At 41.7% G+C, this 26,051-nt stretch overlaps 1 protein-coding gene across 9 annotated transcripts in view; it reads left to right on the top strand.

The window, feature by feature from the left end:
• The window catches only part of mrtfab (myocardin related transcription factor Ab), a 45,408-nt gene extending 37,285 nt beyond the window's left edge, over positions 1–8,123 (top strand). For 7 of the 9 annotated variants that reach the window (XM_084341591.1, XM_084341593.1, XM_084341592.1 and 4 more), the window contains 10 exons: positions 409–593; positions 1,166–1,337; positions 2,402–2,800; positions 2,885–3,886; positions 4,019–4,225; positions 4,308–4,400; positions 4,745–4,882; positions 5,066–5,158; positions 6,431–6,491; positions 6,582–8,123. In XM_084341591.1, the coding sequence (XP_084197717.1) occupies positions 409–593; positions 1,166–1,337; positions 2,402–2,800; positions 2,885–3,886; positions 4,019–4,225; positions 4,308–4,400; positions 4,745–4,882; positions 5,066–5,158; positions 6,431–6,491; positions 6,582–7,159 (2,928 nt within the window). In that variant the 3' untranslated portion in view covers positions 7,160–8,123. The remainder of the gene's footprint in view (positions 1–408; positions 594–1,165; positions 1,338–2,401; positions 2,801–2,884; positions 3,887–4,018; positions 4,226–4,307; positions 4,401–4,744; positions 4,883–5,065; positions 5,159–6,430; positions 6,492–6,581) is intronic. The other 2 variants (XM_084341596.1, XM_084341599.1) reach the window with 1 other exon arrangement.
• Positions 8,124–26,051: the final 17,928 nt, after the last annotated feature.

Below are 26,051 nucleotides of genomic sequence, written 5' to 3'. Positions count from 1 at the left end.
GTCATGTTTTGTTTGTCAGAATTAACCAACAACCTGAAGTTTCTCTCCCTGTGGTTTTGGTGTCACTTCTCCAAGGGCTTTTCTCAAGACTCAATGTTTTGACATTTTAGGAGAAGAATGAGAAATCCATTGTAGAAGTGGAAGAGATGCAATATCTCTAACCGCAATATCCTCAATACACCAGAATACATACTTTCTTTTCCAAAACTGGAAGTTCTTGTTATTTAACTGTAGTTATGTTATTACTGTTGATCCTTCCACCTACATTTACTAAATGCATGTAAAGTTTTCCAAATGTCCAGAGTGCTTTTTGAAATCAGTAACTTATGTAGACCAAGACAAGGCAAGATGAATGTCCTGCATTAAAGAGTGGAGACCTGTCTTAACCTTTTGGTCTCCTGGGTGCAGGTGAAGAAGCTGAAGTACCACCAGTACATCCCTCCCGACCAGAAAGCAGACAAAGAGCGTCCTCCCCAGATGGACTCGTCCTACGCGAAGCTCCTCCAGCAGCAGCAGCTCTTCCTGCAGCTGCAGATCCTCAACCAGCAACAGCAGCACTACAACTACCACACCATCCTGCCTGCCCCTCCCAAGTGAGTGTCAAGCATGACCGTGCGTGTGGTGTGGAAGTGAGGATGACTGGTTTTGTGAGAACTACTTTGCCACCCTCTTTTTTTGCCCTCCTCATATAAACCGGTAGTAATTTCCCATAGTTCATTTCTGCAGCACAGCCTGCAGGCGGTGTTCATAATGACTTCCTGTGTTCTCCCAACATTTTCTGCCACCACATTAGTGGTTTTTGGGTGAGTCTAGAGCCAGAAGCAGAAGTAATGTTTGAGACTGACAGTGTATCCCAGTTTAGCTTCTGTGGTTAGACGATAAAAGTGTGTGACTTGCGGATTTTACTTGGTCTGCAAGTAAGATTATTATGCAATGGAACTTCAAATCCAATGAAGAACTTATGGTTTTTGGTTTTGGAGGACTAAAAGAAAGTAAAGAAACATTAATATCATTGGTTAGTATAATAGATTATTCTGTACTGCATTTTTTTTATGTTTAATCACTATTTTTCACATTTAGAACCATTTCATGATCACAACGTTCCCCACTATAACAAAGACGTACAAGCAATATTCAAACTTTACTGTTTTCTGCCTCCCCTCAGGCCACCAAGTGAGCAGCCTCCCACTACCAACTCTGGCCCTTCCCCTTCCCGAAGCATTCCCACGACGACCACCTCGGCCCCCTCCAATCAGAGTGGGACTGCTCGCCAGAGCCAAACTGTAGTGGGTGGAGCCAAACCAAGCACTCTGCCAGCCAACCTGGACGAGTTCAAAGTAAGGCTACTTCTAAACGAAAACAACAAGTGTTCTCCCACCAATTCAGACAGGATCTCCGTCCATACTAACACGTCTGAAAACACACATCACATGAACATTCTCAGATAAACAGGAAGCAGATTGACTACTCTGTTGGTTAGCTTCTTAGTTACTGTGAATGAAGAAGAGCAGTGGGGAAATGTAAGAAGAGAAGATGCAGAATTTACTGTCAGACAGAAAACAAGGCCAGCACTGCTTGTTATTCATTATCCATGTATAATTCACCACTAATAAGCAAGGCTGATGTCGTTTGTTTTCTTACGGGAAAAGGGTCATATGATGGGGTCAGAAGGGAAGGACATATCGTGACCGATCAGACCCAATCAGGAAGCGAACGGGTGTGAAATTGTCATTGTGAAAGTCACTTTCCGCCCGTACAGTCTAATAGAGTCTTGAGTTCTGAAACTATAATAATGTCAGCTGCGTTTCCAAAAGTCTCCGTCTTAGTGGTTCTAAAATGCTGGAGTAGTGTGGTTGCTAGATGTAAACTTTGCAAAATGTAAGCATTTTAAAACAAAAACGAAATAGCATGGATGTAGCCTCAGTTAAATAGACAGCTTTGCCCAGTGAAATGCTCCTGCCGAAAATATTTTCCTAAATGTTTTTTATTGTTACTTTGATAGTACATTAATTCCAGGAGATCAGGAAGTGCATGTTGCAGCTATCTTGCTGACTAATAAAATGTATCCAGTCTGTGCTTTGAATTAATGTAGTAAGTAGTAAAAGTTTGCTGTCCTGAACTGAACGCATTTATATCATATAAAAAATATGACAACTGACTATTGATATATTGGTGTAAATGTTTTGGTATATTTGCAAAAGAAATGATTACTAATAATGTCCTTGCTGTCCCGTGTGTAGCTTCAACTTAAGTGTGAAAAATGTAGGCCTAGAAAGGTCATAGGGGATTCTTGGCCCAGAACTCATTGTTTTTTGTCCTTTACATATCAGTTATTCTGTTTCTTTCACTCTGAGTCAGTGCCTGCGAAGTAAGAGTAATGGTCTGGTTTCTCATCCTCCAGGTCGCTGAGCTGAAACAGGAACTGAAATTGCGTGGTCTGACCGTCTCAGGCACTAAGAACGATCTCATCGAGAGGCTCCGCAACTACCAGGAGCAAAATGGCGCCACCACAACAGTTCTGAAAAATGGCATCTCTCAGCAGAGCCAGCAGGGCATGACCTCAGCTGTCGGCGCCATCACATCCTCTCCAACTACAACCACCACCACCCCCGACCACCAAACAGGAGAGTGCGGGTTTAAGTTAAATTTGTCATCGTTGGCCCAAGTGGTTCCAGGGCGGGTCATGCGATTTGGCAGCACCAGCTCCAGCCCTCCGGTGTCACCTACTCCGTCTGAGAGGTCGCTGGCTGGGATGAGTCCAGACGAGACGAGCTGTAACGGAGACATGTTTGGAGAGATGGTGAGATCCATATGAGAAGCAAATATACTGAAATTATTCCTTCAAGCCTTTTCCTGACATTTGTCTTGTTTTGTCGTCCTTCAGGTGAGCTCCCCACTGACCCAACTCACCCTGCACCCCTCTCCTCAGCACCCATCAAACGTCTCCCCGCTCTCACAGGCTCTCTCCAAGGTCAAAGAGGAGATCCAGAACTCATGCAGCTTCTCCAGGCCTTCACCTGCCTCGTGTCATCCTCCAGAGTCCCTGCCTGGAGTAGCAATGGACACGATGGACAAGGACCAGATGCTCCAGGAGAAGGACAAACAGATCGAGGAGCTGACCAGGATGCTGAGGCAGAAGCAGAGGCTGGTGGAAACCCTCAGGTCCCAGCTGGAGCAAGGCAAGATGGCAGGTGGAATAGTGTTGGAGAAGGAAGGAAGTGAAAAGAGCAAATCATCCCCAGAGGTTAAACTTCAAACTCTGATAAAAGCCTCTGCCATCCAGCCCCCCATTCTCCCCAACGGCATTGTGGTGAAGGTAAAGAAGGAGGTGGAGCCCGAGGAGGGGATGGAGGGAGTAACAGAGGAGGCCCAGGTAAAGAAAGCGGCCCAGCCGATGCAGTGCTCACAGGAGACTCTGCTCAGACTGCAGCAGATTCATCGGCTGCAGGTCCAACAAGCTGAACAGCAGAAACAGACGCTGCTGCAGAATCAGGTGCAACTGCAGAAAGTGGCGGAGCTAAAGTCGAACCCGCAAAAACTACAACAGCAGAAGAAAGACGCCCAAATCCTGCTCCATCAGCAGCAGCAGCTGCAGCAGCTCATCATACAGCAAACCCAACAGAAACAGCTGCAGGCCCAGCAGAAGTTAGCACAGCAGAGACTCGCCCAGCAGAAACTCAGTCAGCAGAAGCTGGTGCAGCAGAACCAGCTGAAACAAACTCAAGGGCAAGGTCAACAGAGCCAGCAGAAGAGCCAGGTCCAGCTGAAGCAGGTTCAGGTCCAAAACCAGAAACCTGCAGTGAGCCAAACCCAGCAGAGGAAGCACCTGAAGGCTCAGCAGAGGCAGCAGCAGAGGCAGCAGACGGCAGCTGTCACCACACAGCAGGTAACATCCCAGCAGCTCCACATCACGAAACCGACTGGGAATGTAATGATTGAACTGGAACTACATTCAGTAACAACATCATAGCCCTTTTAAGTTGTCATTATCTGATTTTATCAAATCTTTGGTTTCCAGGTGGCTCCGGTCTTCATCAACCAACAGAATGGCACTCAGATCCACACTCAGGCCATTTCCTTAGACCTCCTCAAGGCTAACGGCACTCCGACACTGGTCACCGACAGCAACGGCAACCACTACCTGATCGCTCTCACCAGTAACACCACAGACGGACAGAACGGAGTGTCCTCATTGGCTAAAACCAACGGACGCATCACGCTGCAGGTACAGTGACACTGATATTCTTTGATGGGTTTATAATATGTGATGAAATATTTACCTCTGCTTGTTGTTCTATTTTATTCAGAGATTGCAATCGACTCCAAGTAAACTCCCCAGCACTGACAGCCAATCGAAAGAGCAGCCAGAGGCCGAGCCTGTGAGCCAACCAATCAAAAAGGTACACCAGAGACACAAAAAATATTTATTTATTAATTTAATGTTCAATTGTATAAAAGTATATAGCATGAACTAATGCCACATAGTTAAAGGGTGATTAATGTAATGTAACATTTTGTAGTGTAGTCACTGTCTTCATTTCCAAGCAGTAACATCTTTCTGCCACCAGGTGTCACCACAACACAGTTCAAAATCCTCCAGATCAGACAGACAGTAGACTGAAATCTAAAACAGCAGCCTGTTATTCGGAAAGACTTAACCAGCCAATCACAGTTGATTATGCAACAAATTGATGTCTGCTGTTTTACAGTCTAAATAAGTCTTTTCCCTGCTGTCTTCACTCAGGGACAGAAGGCAGGGCTGCACCTAGACACCAATGGCATGCCGCAAACCAGCCTGTCAGTCACCGCTCCGCCCAATCTGCAGCCTTTCTTTGACGACATGTCAGACAGCGAAAGCCAAAGCAACTTCTCTTCTCTAAAGGTAACACCCACACCACCACCTCCTCCTCCTCCTCCTCCTCCTCCTCCTCCTCCTCCTCCTGCTCCTCCTCCACTCTCAATCAGCTCCTCCATCATTTCATCTCTACTGCTCAGGTTTCTCCACATGGCATTAACTTTTTCTCCTTGTTTCTTCTCTTTTCATCCCATCACTCCACCCGGGCAGAGAGAGGAGGTGTGTCCGCCTTACGACCGGCACACACTGTTCACCCCTCCCTCTCCCAAACCCAACACCTCCCTTCCTACTCAGCGCTCCAAAGTATGTCCTCTTTCTTTCCATCTCTCCTTCAGTGTGTTTCTGTTTCTGTCTGTTCCTCCATTTTCCGTCTTAGCTTCTCACTCTGAGCTGTGGGCTCATTTTACTGAGCTCAGAAGGCAGTTGGAAAATGTTGGGCAGAGAGGTTGAAGTGGTGTTAGGTTTACTGTTTGATAGTTTATGACTTGTGTCTGAATTTAAAGAATATCCTTTAATGTTTAAAGCATTTTAGTACTTTTCTCAGTCCTGTCTTCTGTTGACCATAAGCATTATGGGAAACGTGTCTATGTTCCCCAGAGCGGGGATTGTGAACTAGTCACATTTAGATGTGAGATATCCTCAGGTAAAAAAAAGTAACTGGAGGTCAGTCAAGTGTTTCCAGTTGAGAGAAAGTGAGAATCACAGACCACAATATCTTGATGTCATGTCTGACTTCCTGAAGCCCTTGCTGTAGATTCCAAGTGACTGATACCAAAACCTGTTTTAGTTTGATTTGCATTCAGGCGATGAACCAGATAAGTTTGTCTGACAACTTGACAACAAGACAAAATGTTTAACACAAGTCGCTCCCAAAGTGTGGATTCATTCAACATACTGCTACTTAAGGCGACAATTAAAATAAAATATATTTATTATTATTATATATATTTATAAAACCCCATTTATAATGGTCACCAGCTTTCATTTTCCCTTCACTGAATTATAGGTCACTCTGTGTGTTAGCTAGTGAGCCACAGTAACATTCACCAGTGTTTGAAATAGCAAATGTAGCAAGGTAGTTTTACTTAGCTCGTTAGCAGAGTTAAGTCACTACTTGTTCAGGAATTTCTCTTGAGAAAATGTAATATAGTTGTCCACGTCAATGTTAACATTAGATTTTCACCCTTGGTCTGTCTACACAAGATGTGTTCAGGCACAGTATTGAGTGTAGGTCACCTGCATTCTGGCAACACTCAGCCCAACACACAATCAATTTAGTTAAGCTTGTAAAAGAGAAGGAAATCGACATGAAGTGTAAAATACATTTTAAAAAATGTTTCTGGTTTGGAAACATTTGGAAACTGCTGCTGTAAAAAAGAAAAAACTGCACTGTCTATGTAAATTTAGCTGTAATACTATGTAATCTACATCTTGCTAGATATCCAACAAGATAGGACAAATGCTAACGAAAGTAGAAAAGTCAGAGTTAGTGTTTGTCTGTTGTGTATAAGTCAGTGGTGTTATGTTTACGTGTGTGACCTGTGGCTGACTGATAACATTTTCCTCTGTCAACAGGAGAATGGCGGCAATTGTCAGCAGATGGACGACCTGTTTGACATCCTGCTGAAGAGTGGAGGTAATGAACTGTTACAAACATTAATGACAGAGACATCATGACTCTGTCACCTGCTGTGTTCATGACATTTTTCTCTCTGCCCTCCTTCAGAAATCCCCGGCTTCAAGGCCAACCCGGACCCTTCCCTCGCCCCTCTCCACTCTGACCCGCCCTCCCCGTCCTCTCCCCCATCCCCTCTCCACCTCTCCCCTCCTACACTGAAGGAGCCCCTCATTTCCCCTCAGCCTTCTATGGGAGAGCCCTGCACAGGCAGCGGACGCCTGGAGGACTTCCTGGAGAGCACCACAGGCGCCCCACTGCTGGGCGTGGAGCCCGACGGCGGCCTTACGCTTATCGACGACCTTCACAGCCAAATGCTGAGCACGCCCAGCATCCTGGACCACCCTCCTACCCCCATGGACACGTCCGACCTGGGTTTCTCCCCGCACTCTACGGGGCTGGACTTTGGCGACCCCACCCTGGACAGCATGGACTGGCTGGATATCTCCATGGTGGGGAGCGCCAGCGGAGGGAGCGCAGGCAGCGGAGGGGGACGAGGAGGCGGAGGGGGAGCTGGCGACGGGGGGACCAGCCTGGCCCCACTGGCGCCGCACACCCCGCAGAGCGTCTTCTCGACCGATTTTCTGGACAGCACGGACCTGCAGCTGCACTGGGAGTCGTGTCTGTAGCCCTGCACGCACACGGACACGCGCTGGCTCACACTGTGTACAGGCTCTGTCTTTATTTCATGCACATACAGAAACCTTCTCTATGCTGTCTGTACCACTGCGGGGGTCACTGGCACATGCAAACACACACATTTACACAGTTTGCCCTGTCTTTCACTGGCTGTTACTGTATGCAGGCTGAGGTGAAATAAGAGAGAAACATAGAAATTAAATTCATAGAGAGGACTTGAAGTTGGTGGAACTGAAGTGAACTTTTAAAATTTAATTCTATGAGGATCCAAACCGCGGACGGTTCATTTCCTGCGTCCCGACCTGCATTATGACCAGGTTAAAGTGAACCAGCTGTAGGTCACTGTAATACATCATTTCAACCCTTGGAAGCGGTTTGACGGATTAGAGCAGAGGAGAGGCCGTCAGTGGCGTTTACTCGGGCTCCTCGAGATAGCAGAGTGTGTGTGTGTGTGTCAGTGCCTCCTAAACTTTGCACTTATGCTGAATCTGATTGGTTTAAAGGAGGTGGGGGGGGGGCGTTCTGGTGAGGCTGAGCGAAAGCCACCGCGTGTTATCTGCTGTGCCGCCGGTGGTGTGAAATGAAAAGGCAGCTGTTGGTGAGCTCACCACCTCACCGTGGCAACCTGAACCCCACCCACACTAGTCAAAAAACACAACCGTCATTGGTTGGCAGTTGCTATTGGAATGAACCATATCAGTGGCAACAGTTTGAATTGAAGCCTCATTGGAGGTTGCGTATTATTGGTAACATTATGGTAGACCACTATGTATTGCTGTATATGGGGTGTATATTATCAATTGTCCATATGACTATTTTTCTTTGCTGGTTGCTTTAGAGTCGAGCTAGCCGGCTGGGGAACATAGGGTGAGGGCGGGGCCTCCAAAATACTTGGACCTTGTCATTTTTTAAAGAAAAAAAGTTAAAAAAATAAAAATACTATAAAAACTCAAAGGATGCGTCTGTTTTTCTTTTTCATGTACACAACAGGTAAACACGTAAAGTAAAAAAGTGTCCGGACAAAAAGACAATTAGTTTTATAAGGAGAAACATCTGAGTTTTATTCATGCTAATTAATGACTTTGTTACCTATTATTAAATCATTGCTGATCATTTTGGCTTTATGGTTTAATATCAGTGATTAAGAAGGAGACCACAAGAGGGCGCCATTGTAAAGAAATCAGCTGTCTTGATCAATCCTTCAGAAGCCAGGAAACCAACAAGTGGGAGAGGGTTGTTCCCTCATAGCAATAATAATTATAACATTTAATGTCTGCTAAGTCGATTGTGGAGGTGTTGAAGGGAGGTTTAGAACCAAACACAGGTAAATAACTGACACCATTAGTTCACTGACCCTTTTTTTAGATTATTTTCCAGCAGTTTATCCTTCTGTCCTTTTTAAATGTTAAGAAACTACAAAGGTTGGACCTTCAGTTTTTGCATTTGTTCTGAACAAATGTTCATAAATCAGATAACTTTATAAAGCCCCCCAAAGTTTCTGAGTGCCACACCACTGTCGTAAATACAAATCCCAGGTTTGTAACAATTTCTCAGACATAATGTAGCTGCAACAATAAAACTCATTGTCATGACAATGTTATGTGTTGAAAACTTGTATCATGACATAAACATGTATGTAACGCTGTGATCCTACCCTCTCACTGAAGTTACATACTGCAGAAACAAGTGATAGGCTGTGACAGAGACACCATTCACCCTATTACAAGACACTGTACCATCAAAATTATTTTGTAACTGTTATTTTAAGGTAAAAATGTACAAATTTGAAAATTGAATAATCAGGGAAAATGCTCTGACAATATTAAAAGTAAAAGTAATACAGAAAATCTCCCATGTGACCGTTATACTGTTATATATTATTTAATTAGATTATTATTACTTATGCATTAAGAAGGCTGCATGTTGCTGTCATAGTTGGTTGAGATGGAGAATTCTTTTCAACAGTTTTATATAAGGCTGCTACTAATGATTATTTTCATTCTGGATTAGTTGCACATCATTTTATTGATTAATCTATTGATTCATTTGTGAAACTTAAGAAAATATTGAGAATCGGTTCAACTATAATTGTAGAATGTTACATTTTATGATCAATGTTGTACAGTATAGTAGTATAGCTGTAGTATAGCTGTCAAGTAAATATAGTGGAGTAAAAAGTACAGTATTTACTTTTCAAGTATAAAGTGGCATCAAAAGATAATTCTCAAGTGAAGTACAAGTACCTGAAATGTACACTTTACCAGTTACACCACTGTGAGATTCCTTATTGTTGTTTCTCTGCATACACTCATGAACATTGGTACACTCCTCTTCATCTAGTTTATTCAACACACAGTTGTATCGCACTATTTTATAAGTGTTGTCATGTACTTGTATATGTATAATGCTTTTTCAGAAGAGAACACACAAACACAGTTACACTCCGACATGATGCCCTCACTCTTTGCACTTGTGTTGCATTATTTGATCATCGCGTTTTTATCCTCTGACTCAGAAAATTAAACACACACACACTCGCACTCTCTATTGCACATGACAAGCTGTATTCACAATGCATCAGTTCATGTTAAATGAGAAATCTATATGGTGAGTACATTATTTGTTTCATTCAGGACTGTATGTAAATTATTGAGTAGTGGAGGGGAGCTGAAGCTTTTATTTTTTTTAAAAACCAAACTTGACTAACCTCCCCCACACTATCTCCAAATAATATACTTAAAGCAAACATAACAAAGAATTGAAAATACAGCCTTAAAGAGCTGCTAAATATACTGCATTACAGTACAGTCAACAAATGAGTTAACGGGGAACAGGCTGACGAGCATGTGCACTGCAATATTTTTACTTCACCCCATATCCTCTGCATATGGCAAAACGCACCAGCCTGCCACACGTGAACCCATCCTTCTGATCTATTTCATCTCTTTTTTATACAATAAATCACACAAATATGATATGTGAAACAAAGAAGAAATATGGTGTAACACATAATCAAAGACCCTGCTGCTCTTCCAGGAAAGTAACACTAGTTCTCTTTCCTGGGGAGCAACTAGCATGAGGCACTGAATCTGACCGAACATGTTGGTGGGTGAGTTGCATTGTGGGAAATTTAGATGGCAAGTTTTAACAAGGAAGAAGAATGTGTAGAATTTAAAACAAAAGATGATATCCTTGGTCCTGCTGCACTGATTGTGAGCTGTTGTTTTACTATCTGTCATGAGTTAAACAATAGGTGCACAATACTAAATTGTTGTAGTACTCTTTTAATAAATCCTAACCCTAAATAGCACAATAATACCTTCTCAAACAAATCCCAATAACATGCTTTGAAATACTAGACATGGACCGCATTCACACTGCAGCCATTTCCCTCTGATGTCCCACTCAGGTAATAATGTTATGCTTCTATGTTCCAGGTTGCAAATCGTACTATTAAAAAATCGTCGTAAAAATCTATAACATTTATAATCATTTGAAATTCATGATAGATCAGCAAAAGAGGGCATTGAGTACTGAAAATCCAAAGGGACATCGGGCCATATTTCAAGGTAAAACAGCACATTTGATAGCACATTAGCTTCCGTTAAGACAGGAGCTTACGTTAGCATTCATACGCTTTCTTGTTAATATTATTGTTTCATAGTGTTAAATGATAACAGGTGTCAGTGATCTAAAACATCAGTTAAATGTTAGGGTTGGAATCAAACATCTAGGGTGTCTTTCTAGAGCCACCATTTTGCTCCAGCGCAGTTCTTTTAGGGAGAAATCCCTCGATGAAAAGAAACTGATTTCTACCCACAGACCAGAATTAACGGGGGAAATGTGTTCGTAATTATAGAGCTCTTGTTTTGAACAGTGAGGCTGAAGTGACCTCTTCATCATCATCTCCTCCTCGCTCCTTTCTTTGTGCCACCGGACTGAATCGAGCTCTAATGCCCTGTTTGACTCGCTCACACTCTTCTTTTTCCAGCCTTTCAAGTTTCACTCAACTAGCCCCTCATCATCTCTCAAAGACCCTGATGAGCCCTCAGTAGCTCTCCCCCTCTCTCCCTCTCTCACACACACACACATACTGAATCCAGCACACACAGATATCCAATGCACAGCACGCAAACATGCAATCAGCTCAGCACATTCTTATAGATTCACTTCACACACTCACGCACGTATACACACACACACACACACACGCACACACAGGTCACAGCAGCTCTCGAGTGCAGCATCAGTACCATCACTCTCTCTCTCATACACAGAGCAGATAAAAGTCCAGAGGCCATGCTACTAATTAACTACAGTGAGCTCCAAAGGGCCGCAGCGCCAAGAGGGCTAAAGATCTCCTCTGTATTCCACATCCCACTGACAGGAGGCCACCACCCTGCAGCCAGCAGACGCGTGATTATTAATCAAACGTGCTCTGAAAACCTTCTATCACCAAAATGTGAAAGGTGCGAAAACTAAAGAAAATGAGGAGGAACCAGGATGAATGTAGCACTTTAAAGATAAACGCCATTTTAAAAGTACAGACAGAAATTCATTTTCATTGTGACGAACAACTCACACGTGTGTTATATCCGGCTCGTCTTCATCAGAAAAATGACTATATAGATCAACTGTTAAGCAGCTTGTTACGACCCATATTTACGTTTCTTGTTAGGTGGCGACCTCTAGTGGGTGGTCCACACAGGTAGGAGATTGAGGGGGGCTGGTTGGGTCAAACAAACATAGGACTTTGACCCAGAAGACCACTAATCGTGTCCAGTGTGAAAGTAAAGTCAGGGGTGAGTTATTTTAACTTACTAACAAAGTTAAGTGATGTCAAGTAACTAAAGTTCTGTACATAATGTAGGTACGTCCCTAACTGAAGTTATATACGTAATGTAGTTATTTTAAGGTAAACCGCAATCAAAAAAATTCTCCTAAACCTAGCCGAGAAGTTTTACTGCCTATACCTAACAAAGTAGTTTTACTGCCTAAACCTAACAAAGTAGTTTTATACCCAAACCCAACCAAGTAGTTTTATATCTAAACCTAACCAAGTATTTTTATACCTAAACCTAACCAGGTAGTTTTATACCTAAATCCAAGCAGGTAGTTTTATACCTAACTCTAACCAGGTAGCGTTCTCTGAGTGTCCGGCATGCCTGTTGCTGGTACACTGCAACAGTCATGCTGTTTAGGGAATGATAATATATGTAATTTTGGGAGTCACTGGCAATCAACTGATTCAGTTGTTTAGGTGTGAGAATGTGTTGGTTATACCAATACCAGGTGCTATTTTGTATAATGTGAAAAGACTTAAGAGGAAGACGTAACTCATTGTTACTTTTGACCCCGTCAGTTAGAACAAAGGTAACATGAGTATAAACTTTAAAACATGTTTGACAATGTACTTGTTAATATATAATTGTATTTCAATTTTCAGTACAGCAGTAGTAGCATAACAGTATGAACAGCATACTGTAACTGTTAAAGGGAAATTCACCAGTTTAACAGTGTAAAAAGCACATTTCATTTGCTGTATTACTGACATAGATTCTCCTTTTCTTTATGTCACAGTTGTGACAGATGTAGCGCTCTGCACCCTCAGTACATGCCTCGTGGGGACCAGTGCAGACAAAAGATACAGACACTGCACCCACACTTCCCAGGTAAGAGTGAACTAAACATCTCCCCACACACAACACATCCTTCATCTTTTTCCTGTGAAACTATATGAGTACAGAAACATCTGTTACTATCATCCAAACAACGACTCCCAACTGGCTTCTATACTGAAAAACTCTGACATGTTCTAAAGTACTAAATAATCTGCCAAATTACCATGATCATGACACATTAAACAATCACAACTTGTCATCCGAAAAAAAAACATTACCGCTTGACTGTAAATTAGAGTGATTAAGCTTACTGTTATCAGTTATCTGCCAAAGTACGATATAGCCATGTGATTTTTCACAGTTCTGGTAAGTGTTGTACACTGTATGTGCTGACACAGTTAGGCATCTCAGACTTGTAACGGCTCAGAGAAAACTGCACTGTTACTTTTGTCCCTTATCAATTTTGTACCAGCTCACTCCGCCAGCTTTGCTTTTGTGGGTCTGAAACAGGTGCAGGCTTTAGCATTTAGTGTAACACAGATTTTTGTTAATTTTTAGCTAGTCTACCTCCCTTTAGCAAGCGGTCAGACATTTGTAGAAATAGACTTATTTTCTCTCTTGCCAAAAGTCAGATGGGAAAGGATCGGTATACCTCACTAGTATGTGCTAGACCCAGGAAGTGATTAGCTTAGCTTAGCATAAATAGGGCAAAACAGCTTACCTGGCTTGCTCTCTATAGTGTAATAAACACATTCCTGAATTGTAAAAATTATTCATTCATTCATTCATCATAGTCACCATATTCACTGTCTCTGTTGATTGTATCATAATGTTGGTGATGACTGTGACAACAGTCTGCTGACTTTTATGCTGCTAATGTGCAGTTTTGTATCTAATGTGTATTGTAGGACCAATCAAACTCTGCTTAAGTGCATCATTTGACCCATAATTGGGCAAAATCCTGCACACCACCAAAGCCGAACATGCACGTTTTAGTTTGTTCATTCATCCAAACCGCTTTGTGCAAATGTTTCTCGTCGTGCCTCTGTTTCTTTTTGTGTGTGAGGTTGTATGATGTGAGAGGAGCAGTCAGGTTTGGGTGGATCCTGCTGCGACTGACGAGCCTTTGATAGCAGAGGATGTGAAGGCTGACATTTGCACGGGCAGGGGAGGATGGAGGGGGGGATCAGGAGGGGAAGTGGGAGGCAAAGAGGAATGAGGCCGCTGAAAGAATAGCAGGAGTGTTTTGTTCTACACCTGTTTGTTTGAAAGACGAGAGGGTACGTGGGCAAAAGAGAGAGAGCGAGACGGTTGTAGAGGAGGGCGTGCACGCAGTGCAGACAAAACATAGTCACTTTGAGCTAAATGTAAAGTCTGATCCACACTAAAAGGCTTTATAAAACCAAAAATGAAAGTTTCAGAACTAACTAGAGTTAAAGGAGACATATTATGCCTTTCCTTTTTTCCCTTTCCTTCAGTGTGTTATAGATGTTCTTGTGCATGTAATAGATCTTGAAAGTAAAAAAAAAAACTCGTCCTCTGGGGCTAACACATGTGCCAGATTTAGTTCATATGGTTTTAATATTTAAATGCTGCGTTTATTGCTTGTTGTACAGCCCCCAAGTGGCGAACATCAATTATGTTTTCAGATTTAAGTTAACTGAAAGGAACAGTTCAACCCTCAAGCATATTTCCATTTGCAATTTCCGTTGGCTTGAGGGTGAGTAAAAAAGAAAAAAAAGAAGTCTCCCGAAGCCCAGAGATCCCAAAATGATCCCTAAAAATAAGAGTTACACCCTTTTAAAAGCCAAGATCCTTAATGTAGCTACTAAACTAACTTAATAGCATTAGTGCGCACCCCGTAGGAAGTGGGTGCTTGATGCTGGTTTTTGGCCTTTCTTTTTTAAAGCAGGCCCCCCATCTACTGCAGAACGCTGCAACATTGTTTTGCTGTGAAGCTGTTTTGTGGACTATGAAACGACACCTAACTTTCCATAAGCATGGGGGTGAGTATATGATGTCTGAATTTTCAGTTATGGGTGAACTCATCCTTTAACTTATCATATGTTGTTGCTTGTTACAGTCATTTCTATCAACCCAGTTTGTGGGTGACATTTTAAAGTTCAAATAGATTTTCAATTACTGATCAATCTCAATATAATGTGAGTGAATTTTCTCCCGCCCTGAAAAATAAATCGTGGCATGTTGACCTGGGTGGGATCATACTGGCCTTTGGGAGGAGCAGGTTCACCCTCGGTCGACTAGCCGTTATGTAATCAAGGTCTTTGAACATAACCTTGGTACAGCTAAACTGTGTGAGGGCGAGTTATACAATGCACCATGTTGGCCTGGTTTAGAGGCTTTTGTTTTGAGCTGGTAAGAGGGGACAGAGAGTGATGAAGTAGAGAGTCAAATGTTGGTCCACCTGTTTAAAAACTACTGAAGTCATGAGTTGCAGAAGAGGCTTATGTGCAGAACAAAGCATGTCTAACTATGAACAATGAAGCATGAATGTCGAGTTAGGCGCAATCGCCCGAGGCATCAGTTTCACTCTAGATCAATGGATCTTCATTAGCATACAAGCGGCGTCAGACAGTTTGACGTGTAGCTAGGGCCCACTGCAGCTAACTAGTGTCATAAGATGGATATGAGACAAGTTTTCTACAGAAGTTTGATGAGTTTGTTCAGAAAAGCACAGAAACTGTTTATAACTGTGTAGATAAAACATGTTAAACCAAAGCTCTATTTCTGATCCTCCATTATAATGAATAGATTTTGGTTGGTGATGTTTCAGTTCAACAGTGTATCTGTGTCAAGTGATCTGATTCAGGATCAGCACATGATACTGAATGGACATGATGAGAGCACAACATGAAAGTAGGTTCATCACAATGGAAGCATCAATGAATTGACTGGTTTAGCCCAAACAGCCCTGAGCTCTCAGTTTAATTGGAAGGAAGCATTAGTTCAGGCGCTTGATGAGAGCGGCCGAACAGAGACGTGATCAGACCGATTGTACTTAGAATCAGTTACATTAGTTAGAACAGTGGTATTACTGGGACTGTGGGTATAGTAACATTGGGGAAAGTCGTCCAGGGATATTTATGTGTCTTATAAAAGTATCTTGGAAAAGAGTAGTATAATAGTGTTGGGAATTGGGAAAATGTTGTTTCCTTCTTTGAATTTTCAGTTCAAAACACACACACATGCAGTTCTACGCATACATTATCTTATCTGCAACAAAATGCCATCAAACAGTCCACCATCTGTTTCCTCCCAATTAGTCCCCTGGAAGAAATATTTCGCTCTCAGAGCTGAAAATAACAAAAGTTCCCACAAAGCTCACGTGCAGCATCACTAAAACATTTTGTGTGTGTGTGTGTGTGTGTGTTATTGTAGTAACAAAGGCTTAATTACACGCAAAGGATAATTAATGACAACTCGGGTCCTATTTTTAACTCTGACAACGCAAACACAACAAGACCAGTGTGAGCTGGTAAAGATTGGATGTGCTCAGGAATAATCTGAGTAGAAAGTTGCAATGTTGTGTTTTGTATGTATGTTTCACTTACATTCTGTCCATTGACTGCTGGGGAGGGAAAGTTCTGGCAATGGTGGCTCGGTGTGTATGAAAATGTAAAGAAATGCCATCCAGGATGCTCTTCTGGTTGAGAAAAGTGATGCGGTTCCCTCCATTATGCACTATAAACTGGAAAATTAGTTGGCTTCGACATGCCTCTAAATGGTTAAATAGTTAGTCAGTTCCTGTGTGTTTTTAGTACAGGGATGTAGTAGTTATACTTTATTTGTACTGCATAATACAAACTATAAACTATCACTATTAATTGATCTTAACCAGGGTTTGGAACTGTTTTTCCAAAAATGCATCCAATTTTTCCGAGCTCTGCTGCTCTAACATCTGCCCTTGGGTGCCCTTTTTATTTTTTTGGCCCCCCTCCCTCAGACAGCCAGAGTCCACCACTGCTGAAAACACTGGGTGAGGTAAATATGGCATTGTGTACTGGAGGAGAGTTGTTGGGAGTGTTGGGGTCGTGTTTTCCTAGTTTTGGCTATCATTCCTATGCCCTTTCTGATATTGCTGTGCTGTTGTTGTTCTTGGAACATTGTAAGTAATGTTGATCCAGGACCAATACTGCAACTGACCAATCACATTTTGTAATGTTGTAGCTTTGTGACTTTGGAAAATATGCATGTCGAAGAAGTCATCCTATCTAACACATGGTTACCACTGCGAAAGGGTCTGTTTCGACACAAAAAATGCTTTATGAAAGTATTTTTGTTGCCTTAACCTGACCAAACTGTGACAGAAAACAGAAAAATATGTGAACTTTGTGTAAAAAAAAATAAATCAACAGTATAACAACTGTTCCAAACAGGACAAAAACCCCAGTCTCCTGAGTAAGAGTCCTGTACTTAACCCATTCAGGCACAACATCTTCCTTCAAATGCAGACTTTGCAGACAACACCAGCATAAGATGATCATACACGCTTTTAACTAACTCGGAGGTTAGTCATATAGAGGACTGAAACTGGCCAAAATCAAAAATAAATATAGGAATAAGAACATGCCTCAATAAATTAATTATAGGCCATTAAATGATATAAAAATAACAGGAGGCAAAATTAATCTAGAAACGTAACATAAACCGATATTTCTTAAACCTATTTAAATTATTTACCAAACTGACCCCTCATAAACAGACTGCGGATCAACTTAATTGCCATATTTTTTCTGTGCAACGAAGTACTACTTCAGATATTTCTGACAGTGATTAGATAACTTGATTTAACTATTGGTTTGTTGATCATGTCGTCCCATCGGACTTCGTCATAGAAATGTTGCTTGAATCGTGGCGACCAAAATACTTTAACAAACGGAGTTGATGGGCTAAATGGAGCGCAGCGTTACAGCAGCGTTACAGCATGGTTAAAGCCATGTTCATAGTTTTTTTTATTCTGGCCAGGGATCTTTGTTGCATATCACCACCTCCTCTCTCTCCTCTCGTTCCTTGTCCGCCTCTTCACCAGCAAATGTCAAATAAAGGCCAAAATGCCAAAAATAAATAAGATATAATGGGCAAAATTATAAAAATGAGACCCAATTATTTTGTTGAATCTTTCAGTGAAAGTTCACGGCACTGTGTGTTAAAAGTGGTCGCTGTGTGAAAAAGATGAAAAGCAGTGGTGATGGACAACCGACTGGCTGGTGATGTGTGTGTTTAAGTTGTTGTTTTGGAGAAAGGTGGCTCTTTCAAAGGACACTCATCTGGGTGAAACTAGATTGGTGGCCTGGTAATGATGATGGGTATTATTACAATGCAGCCGACGTAATGACACTCAACCCCATTCATCCCTGAGAGACTCTGGGTGATTAACTGAGAAACGTGAAAAAAGGCAGGGAGGACTGAGCCTTGTGAACTAGGCGAGGGGAAGGCGATACAGATGTGGATATAAATAAAGACAAGTTGCAGCAGCGAGCGCGAGGGAGGAAGAAGACGAGAGCGGAGCCAGAAGTAAAGGGAGAGCCAGTGGAGACCCCAGAGAGGACGAGAGAGGAGCTGCAGCGCCGTGGTGTGTTGTTCACTGTGATTAACTCCAGAGAAAGAAGGCTGCTGGAGGACTTACCAAAATAGAAGCTCCCTATTAAAATCAACTACTGCGACTGCCACTCACCTGGCTGCTGCTTAGCATTGCAAATATACACGACAACAAGGTACATCACAGCGTCTATAGGAAGCCTGATGCTCAGTCAGGAGGAGTTTGTCCTTGTTCCTGTGAGAAAGTGGATGTAAAGGTGGACGTGTGCTGTCTTTGAATTACAGGTGTTATGTGCAGAATATTAAATTAGAATCATCTTGACTTATTGGTAGCAAAACACACACATCTGTTCAACCTCTGTTGGCCTCTAATCAGGAATTTATATTGTGAACTTTGGGGGAAATCTGTGGGATTATTTTACTGCAGGCAACGGAAATAGGCATAGAGGCATGAGGCAAATGAAAAAGTTGGTGGATAGAAAGAAAATAAAAATGTTATCAATGACTTTCTGTCATGAAGTTGGAGGGAAAGGTAGTGGCTTTACAGCTTGGTGAGAAGGCTGGCAAGCCAATGACCACAGTTCAAGACTTTGTTTTAACATTTGTAAGCAGGACGTCACTGGATATTTTTAAAGGGGAACTCCGGACAATTTCCAGCCGTGTTTGTGTCAATAAAACAGTGTTTTCTTTAATGAGACCTCTGGGCATCTCCAGCCATGTGGCAGGATCTTTTTCAAATCCTGACAAGTGTTTTTTGTTCCTGAACCTAACCAGACTGTAAGCACGGTGTCGTCACAACATTAGATTGACTGTGCATAGTGAGTATGATAGTGTTCAGGGACTGCAATGCTAGAAACCTGATTTCCCCATTTAGATTCCTGGAGAAAGTCTATTCTCCATGTGTATGCACAGCTGGTTTTCTAATTTTTTCAACAGAAAATAGTGTAAAAATTAGTAAAAGTGTCACCGCAAAAGAAGATGAGTGCAATGAAAGGAAATTACATTATTACATTACATTCATTAGAACATCCCCCTGCTCAGAATAATTGCATGCAAAGTCAAACTGAAACTAAAGCTGAGACAAAGTCGCCTCCAGAAGTTTATATCACTCTGCATACACTGTTGAACATTTGGTACAATTTTGAAAAATTGAAACAGATTCATTCTTTGGGGATAAACTGCTTCTTCTGTCTGTTCTTTCACAGCCCCAGACACACACACACACACACACACACACACACAAACACACGCACACAGCAGCGTGTTCAATCACTACCACAGTTAGAATAAGTGGGTATAGTAATGCTTTCAAAATAAGATTGGGGGCAGAGAAGAAATCTGATTACTGACCTGCTGCATGTAAACCAGTTTAAAGTAACCTGGTTTCTTGAGTGCATGACAACTTACTGAATTACGCCGACCATACATATACAGTATATTGCAATGTTGGATGTAATGATTAAAATTGTAAGTATGTTGGGCTCTGTGATTGAATTTAGAACCTGATATTTATGTGCATTAGTTGTATCAGTGTTTGTGTCTACCTGTCTTGGGACTGCAGATAGAAATCAGCTAGTAGCCTAATCCGATGCATCTTTTATTATTTTATGAGATGAATGTTTTTGTAAATGACCCCTCAAATAAATGTAATAAAATAAAAACATAAGGAAAAGACAAAAATAAAATGAATTTAAACCTATGCAGTCTCACTGTTCTTGGACAGCCCAGTCGCCAGGATGAAATGTTAGCAGTTAACGTTTCTGCAAACCACCGATATGTTCTCATTTGTGTGTGTCATGTCATGCCAGGTAACGTATTGACATTTCTACAAAATGTGTCATATCACATTCCCTCTACATGTTTATGACCTGACTTTCATTTCAGGAGGTGGAGGGGATGGTGGAGTTACAGTAGAGGAGAGAAGGCCAGCCATGTTTGTAGTGACAAAACTGGATACTTTGACAAGAAGTTAGGACACTTCCAGCTGTGTTTGTGGCAACCAAAACAGGTATTTTAAGCCAAAACATGATTTTATCCTAAGCCTAACCAAGTGGTTTTTGTGCCTTAACCTAACCAGACCATAAACACAGTGCTGGCACAGGTTGTCAAGTTGGAACATTAAGAAATGTAAAGTGGCGATTGTATTGTCCTGAAGGTTTAAATGTCCTCCAATCATCCAGTCATCATTAGCTCCACACACTGTGTGAGAATATCTCAGTTTCAGATGGAAGCAGCAAATCTCTCATCTGCACTTTCTGCAGGTTTTAAGGTTCCTCCCCTCCCCAGTTTTTCCACTCCGCGTCACAGTGTGCTCCGTCACAGAAATCAAAGCTTTGCACTAAGCCGTCCCTCATTCTTCTGCTATATTTTCTCTCCTTTTTCTTTTCTTCCTCCCACGAGTCGCATTCAGACGCTCCTGTGTGTTTATCTTCCTTCTACCTCTATCCTTCTGAGGACAGGGTATAATTAAAGACTGTTCAGTGGTGGACATTTTTGCTAAGTGTAATGTAGTTTAGATGAAGCTCCTTCCTGATATTCCCATTATTTATGTATTTCTTGAAATAACATTGTCACATGTAAAGTGCTTGTTCAATTTCTAATCCGAGATGCAATTTCGCTTCGGCTGCAACACATCAAACAGAATAAATGTACTATTTCTGACACATTCCTCCCAATCTGTGCTGCCTTCATACAAAACAACATTTTTCTGCTCTGCCAAGATGAAGCTCCGTGATTGGCTGAAGGAACAGGGAGCGCTGACACCGTGACCTTTTACAGCTGCAGGTTAGAAGAGTCTCTGGCTGAGTAGAAGTCGATGGCTTGACTTCATCAATGGATTTTATGTCTCTTGTTGTAAGGTTGAGTTGTTGACATTCAAAATTAAACTTTGGTTGATTCACATGGGGAAACTCGAGCAGTGTCTGATTTAGGAAAATAAACAAAAAGAAATTATAAAGGAAGTTATTTAAAACAGAATTCATAGGGTAAACCATAACAAAACTTAAACAGGCTGTCAAAGGTACATGAAGTCTCTAGATTTGGAGATGTTGAGCTTCAGCAAAAGGATTATGCGTTCCCTTCCCTTACAGTAACTGTTCATTTAATGATCTGTCTATCCCATCAATCAATGATGACACTGGGTCATTCAGTACAGCTGTTTGTCAATGCTGATCCATCCATTATCTGTCCATCCATCCATCCATCCATCCATCTCTCAGTGTATGTATCCATTTATTACTCTCACACACACGGAAACATACCAGAGGCCACAAGGTCAGAAACATCACTTGATGTCTATATGGTATGTGTCTCTGTAACAATGTATTATCTGCAGTAAGGCAACTGTCACACAGTTAACATCCAACTGTCACACTAGCCCCATTCACACATGTGGATGTGTCTTCCCAGCCCATTAAAAACTTTTTTATTTTTAAAACTTTTCTATATTCTTAGCTTTTTTACATCTTAATGGTCCAGTGTGTTTCTATTGGCAGAAATGGAAAATAATCATGGTTTTAGTAGTTTATAATCACCTGGAGCTGAGAATCATTGTTTCATTACCTTAGATCAGCCTTTTATATGTACAGAGGGAGCAGGTCAGAGATTTATGTAGAAGAACTAGATACCAGATGCAAAGATGGCGCACATTCAAACTAATGAGCATTGCTCGCCTAGTGCATACGCCAAAAAGAGTTGTTTAGCTTCTGGGTTTACATCCTGGTTATGTGGCCGACTGGATTTTTAAAATGCTTTTCTCGGCTTGAGCAAAGTTTTGCAAATATAAAACCGACATGCATCAAAGTTCATGGTAGAAAGAGTCATAATTGACCTTAACCATAATTGACAACAGATTTACCGACGATTTTTTATAATGGCGGTCTATGGGGAAAATTGTTTTTGGTCTGCAGGGGACATTTTTGCAGCAATACCGGGAGTAGCCACTGGGCAAGACTGGAGGCAAGGCTGAGTGGTGCTTTCCTATCTAGGTTCTATTAAAGTCTATAAAGCAGTTCCTCTTCCACAGAGTCAGCCTTGTTGCACCGCCATGTTTCTACAGTAGACCAAGATTGGACAAACCAAACATTGGCTCTACAGGGGGTGTTTTATGCGGCCAACATAGGGGAGGGTGACACAAGGGAGATTCAGTTGTTTGTTCACTGCAACACAACGTTTAGATGCCACTAAATCCTACACAACGATTTGAAAATCATTCAAATCAGTGGTATCAACTTACCAACTGACCTGCTCACAACGAGAATCAAATAGGAACAGCTCTGCATTATTTAACCATGAAGAAACCACAGTGGCGCTATACCAGAAATGCTATGTACCACACACTGTTTCTAATGTATAATGTTAAGTTATTCATGGTTCATAGAGTAAAGCCACCCAGGATTGGTTAATTAAGCTATGTAAAACATAACAAGATCAAGAAGAAACACGGTCGTGGCTGATTCACATTATTGTCATCACTGCATAACCTCGTTAGGTTTCATCAGCTTCTTCCAAAATGTGACTTTCTGCGGTAAATCAGCCAGCCGGTGTTTAACTAGTTGGCAGGCAGCCTGCACTTGGCGAGCACTCTGAATCCCTGGATTATTTGCATCTGCAGTGTGCTGAATCTCTCCAGTAAGGAATCACGATGCATGTGTTATGTTATTTTAACACCACTAAATCACCCCCTAGGGTTTATACATTGTTAGCAGCACGGCTCTAGGAATGGCACCATGCCGGCTGGTCAGCCAGTGAGTCCACCACTTTGTTACAGACTGAAATATGAAAACAACTTTTTTAAAATACTTGTGTTTTCCTCCTCTTTTACTTTTTACATTTATATTTTTGTATGAAAAGTCATGACATTACTGGATGGAATTCGGAATTCTGAATTCCTTACCTGCTGAACTCAGACTGGATCCTGACAGGGATCATTTTAAACTCAAGCTGAAACAGGTCGGTTAAAATTGAAAAATTTTAAACCAGCCAGTAGCAGTAGTAGTCAAAGTAGCAACAATACTGAAAAATTGTAGTTCAGCATGTGAACTATAAAGGGACTTTATGTAGGGATCTTTATTTATGTTCAAAAGCACAGTGTAGGTGTTAGCGTCACTGCTAACAGAGACATTTCAACAGGAACAAGCAGCATTATGTTGGGTAAAACATACTAGAGTGTTAGCATTTTTCTGTCTTAACCTGAGCAAGTCTTACAGAGTGGTAACCGAGCCTACCCAGAAATCGATAGGCCTTCTGTTTTTTTACATCTGAACCCGACTGCAGTTAATGTAAGCTGAAGCACTGAGCTTGGTTACGACTTGCCCATGTAACCTGATTACAGACACACAGACCAACCACATAGACGCATTATCAGGTGTTTTTTCACTAATGGAATTTAAAAGCACCAATGTTTAGTCAACGTGACCAAACCTGACCCAGCCCGTTAGGTCCCAATGGGTTCAGGTCCGGTATCCATGTTCTAGTACACACCTTGGGATGATGTGACACCAACCTCAAACTTGTGTGGAAAAGCCCAAAAATGGACAGTGTTTAGTTAGAGACGATGATACAGGGTGTTTTTTACACATCCATGGTGATATGGGATGTATTTAAATTTATGGTTTTATCAGAACTTGATATGTAAATTTATGGTAGCACTTTTATGTCTAGTGCTGTTGATTGTGATTATGGCCTTGTAGGACAGAATTATTCTCAGTACTCCTCAAAACAGGGAGGTCACGTTACGATATTACCGACTACGATCAAGTTTTTATCTACATTTGGCGAGTCTTATTTCCAAAACCTGGTTATATTACAGACTAAGTTGTGCGAAATTTTAGGTTATGTATTCAAATAAAAATGTTTTTTAGCACCTTTAAAGTTGAATCACTCACAGTAAAATCACCATTCAGGTATTTGTGGTGTGCTTTTGCTCAAAACAAACGCTCTAACCAAAAACAGGACATAGGTGTGAAAGCTGTGAGGGAGGAGAGGATCAGAGCATGGAGACACAAAGGCCATGGGGAAATGAGATTCATTAAGGATCTTTTTAGAAATGACGCCAGTAATGGACGAGGCAGCGTCAAGGCTGATTTGTATCTGTTGAGGAGACTCGGGGGCCGGGGAGAGGCCCTTCAAATTGCTAATCAAAGCCGGCCGCGGAGAGTGACAGCTATTCTCACTGGGTGTCTGCACAGAGCTCATTCACTTCTATAAGTCACTGTGTGTGCAGTTGTAATAGGCCCAAATGAAGCTGGATATTTGCATCTCCTTTGATTTGGTAAAGGTCACCGCTGACAGGGAGGCCCAGAGGAGACCGTGTGGAAAATCACACTCACACTCACACACACACACACACACACACAGACACACACACACACACACCGAACACACCACACACACACATGGTCCCCTGATTGGAGACAATACTCTTTGCTTTCTCTGTCTTGTGTCTAAATCCTCCAAAATAAGACACTCTTTCTTTTAGTTATTTCTTTGTACTTTTTAGCATCTAAATAGCACAGAATCATACTGTTTGTGTGTGTCAGGGGATGTTGTGGGTGGTAGCTCTAATTCAGGCCCTCTGGGCTCTGCTGCCCTCTTTGTCTTTGCTTTTCTAATTGGCTGACAGAGTGCAGCCAAACAGTCAGAGGAAAATTACTAATCATTCACCTAACCGATTCTAATAACTATGTCGTCCCTCTCTGTCTTTGTGTCTCGTTCCACACAACTTTTTTCTATCTGTTCTGTCTTTCAGGGAACATAGGGGACACCTAGGGGCCATGTCGGGATGCCAGACTTTGACCACACCGAGCCTTTTAATTTCTTGAGACAAATTTGTTCAAATAATAGGTGAATCAAGACTCGTGGAAATCCTGAGCCACTGAACAGTTGAATTGGGTTTCAACAGACTGCAGTATTGCATCATTCACATATCCCAACTCTGCTTTTCTAAAAATAAAGAAATTAGCTCATCCCCATCTTTGTAAAAACGATGCAGTTTATATGCACCAACCTTTATTTCAATACCAGGGTAAACGCACTCAGCAAAAACGATCAATGTCACTGTTGTTTTATGGATTATGGGTGCAGCCATTCTGTTCACTGTGCCTGGTATTAACAGACGGACATACAAGCCAGTCAGTGATCAATTTGGAGCTGGGTAACCCTCAACTTAAAGGTCATGCCCGACCAATTCATATCTCGCAAGTGATAATAGCCTAATAAAACTATATGATGAGCATGATGAAGCGGATTAATTATGTAAAAATCTTGACTGCGGGTTTATCGCTGTTAATTGGTTTTGTCCTGCATGTTCGAAGATTCCTGATTTTTCAATTCACTTTTCATCTTGATAATCCCACCATCAAAAGATGTAATGTTGTTTTTGGTAGTTTACGTTTCTGCAAACCACAGATAAGTTCTAATATGTACATCTCATACGTAGCGCCGTTACTGCTTTGTGAAACCACTGGAAACTTTTAACCAGACGTCCATGACTGCACTTTTTTCTGAACGTGTTTGTCGCAAATAAAGCTGATATTTTTGATAAGACATCGAGACATTTTCCAGCCATGTTTGTGGAGACAAATTTCTGGTCAGTTTTCCACCTGTGCTTGTGCAGCCAAACCAGGCATTTTGACATATTTTCCAGCTGTAATTGTGGAGACAAATCTGGTTATTTTTGATGAGATGTAGGGACATTTGCCAG

Source organism: Pagrus pagrus (genome assembly GCF_965226575.1).
Source record: "Pagrus pagrus genome assembly, chromosome: 21".
In the NCBI taxonomy this organism is placed as follows: Eukaryota; Metazoa; Chordata; class Actinopteri; order Spariformes; family Sparidae; genus Pagrus; species Pagrus pagrus.
This window is presented reverse-complemented; position numbering and strand designations above follow the sequence as displayed.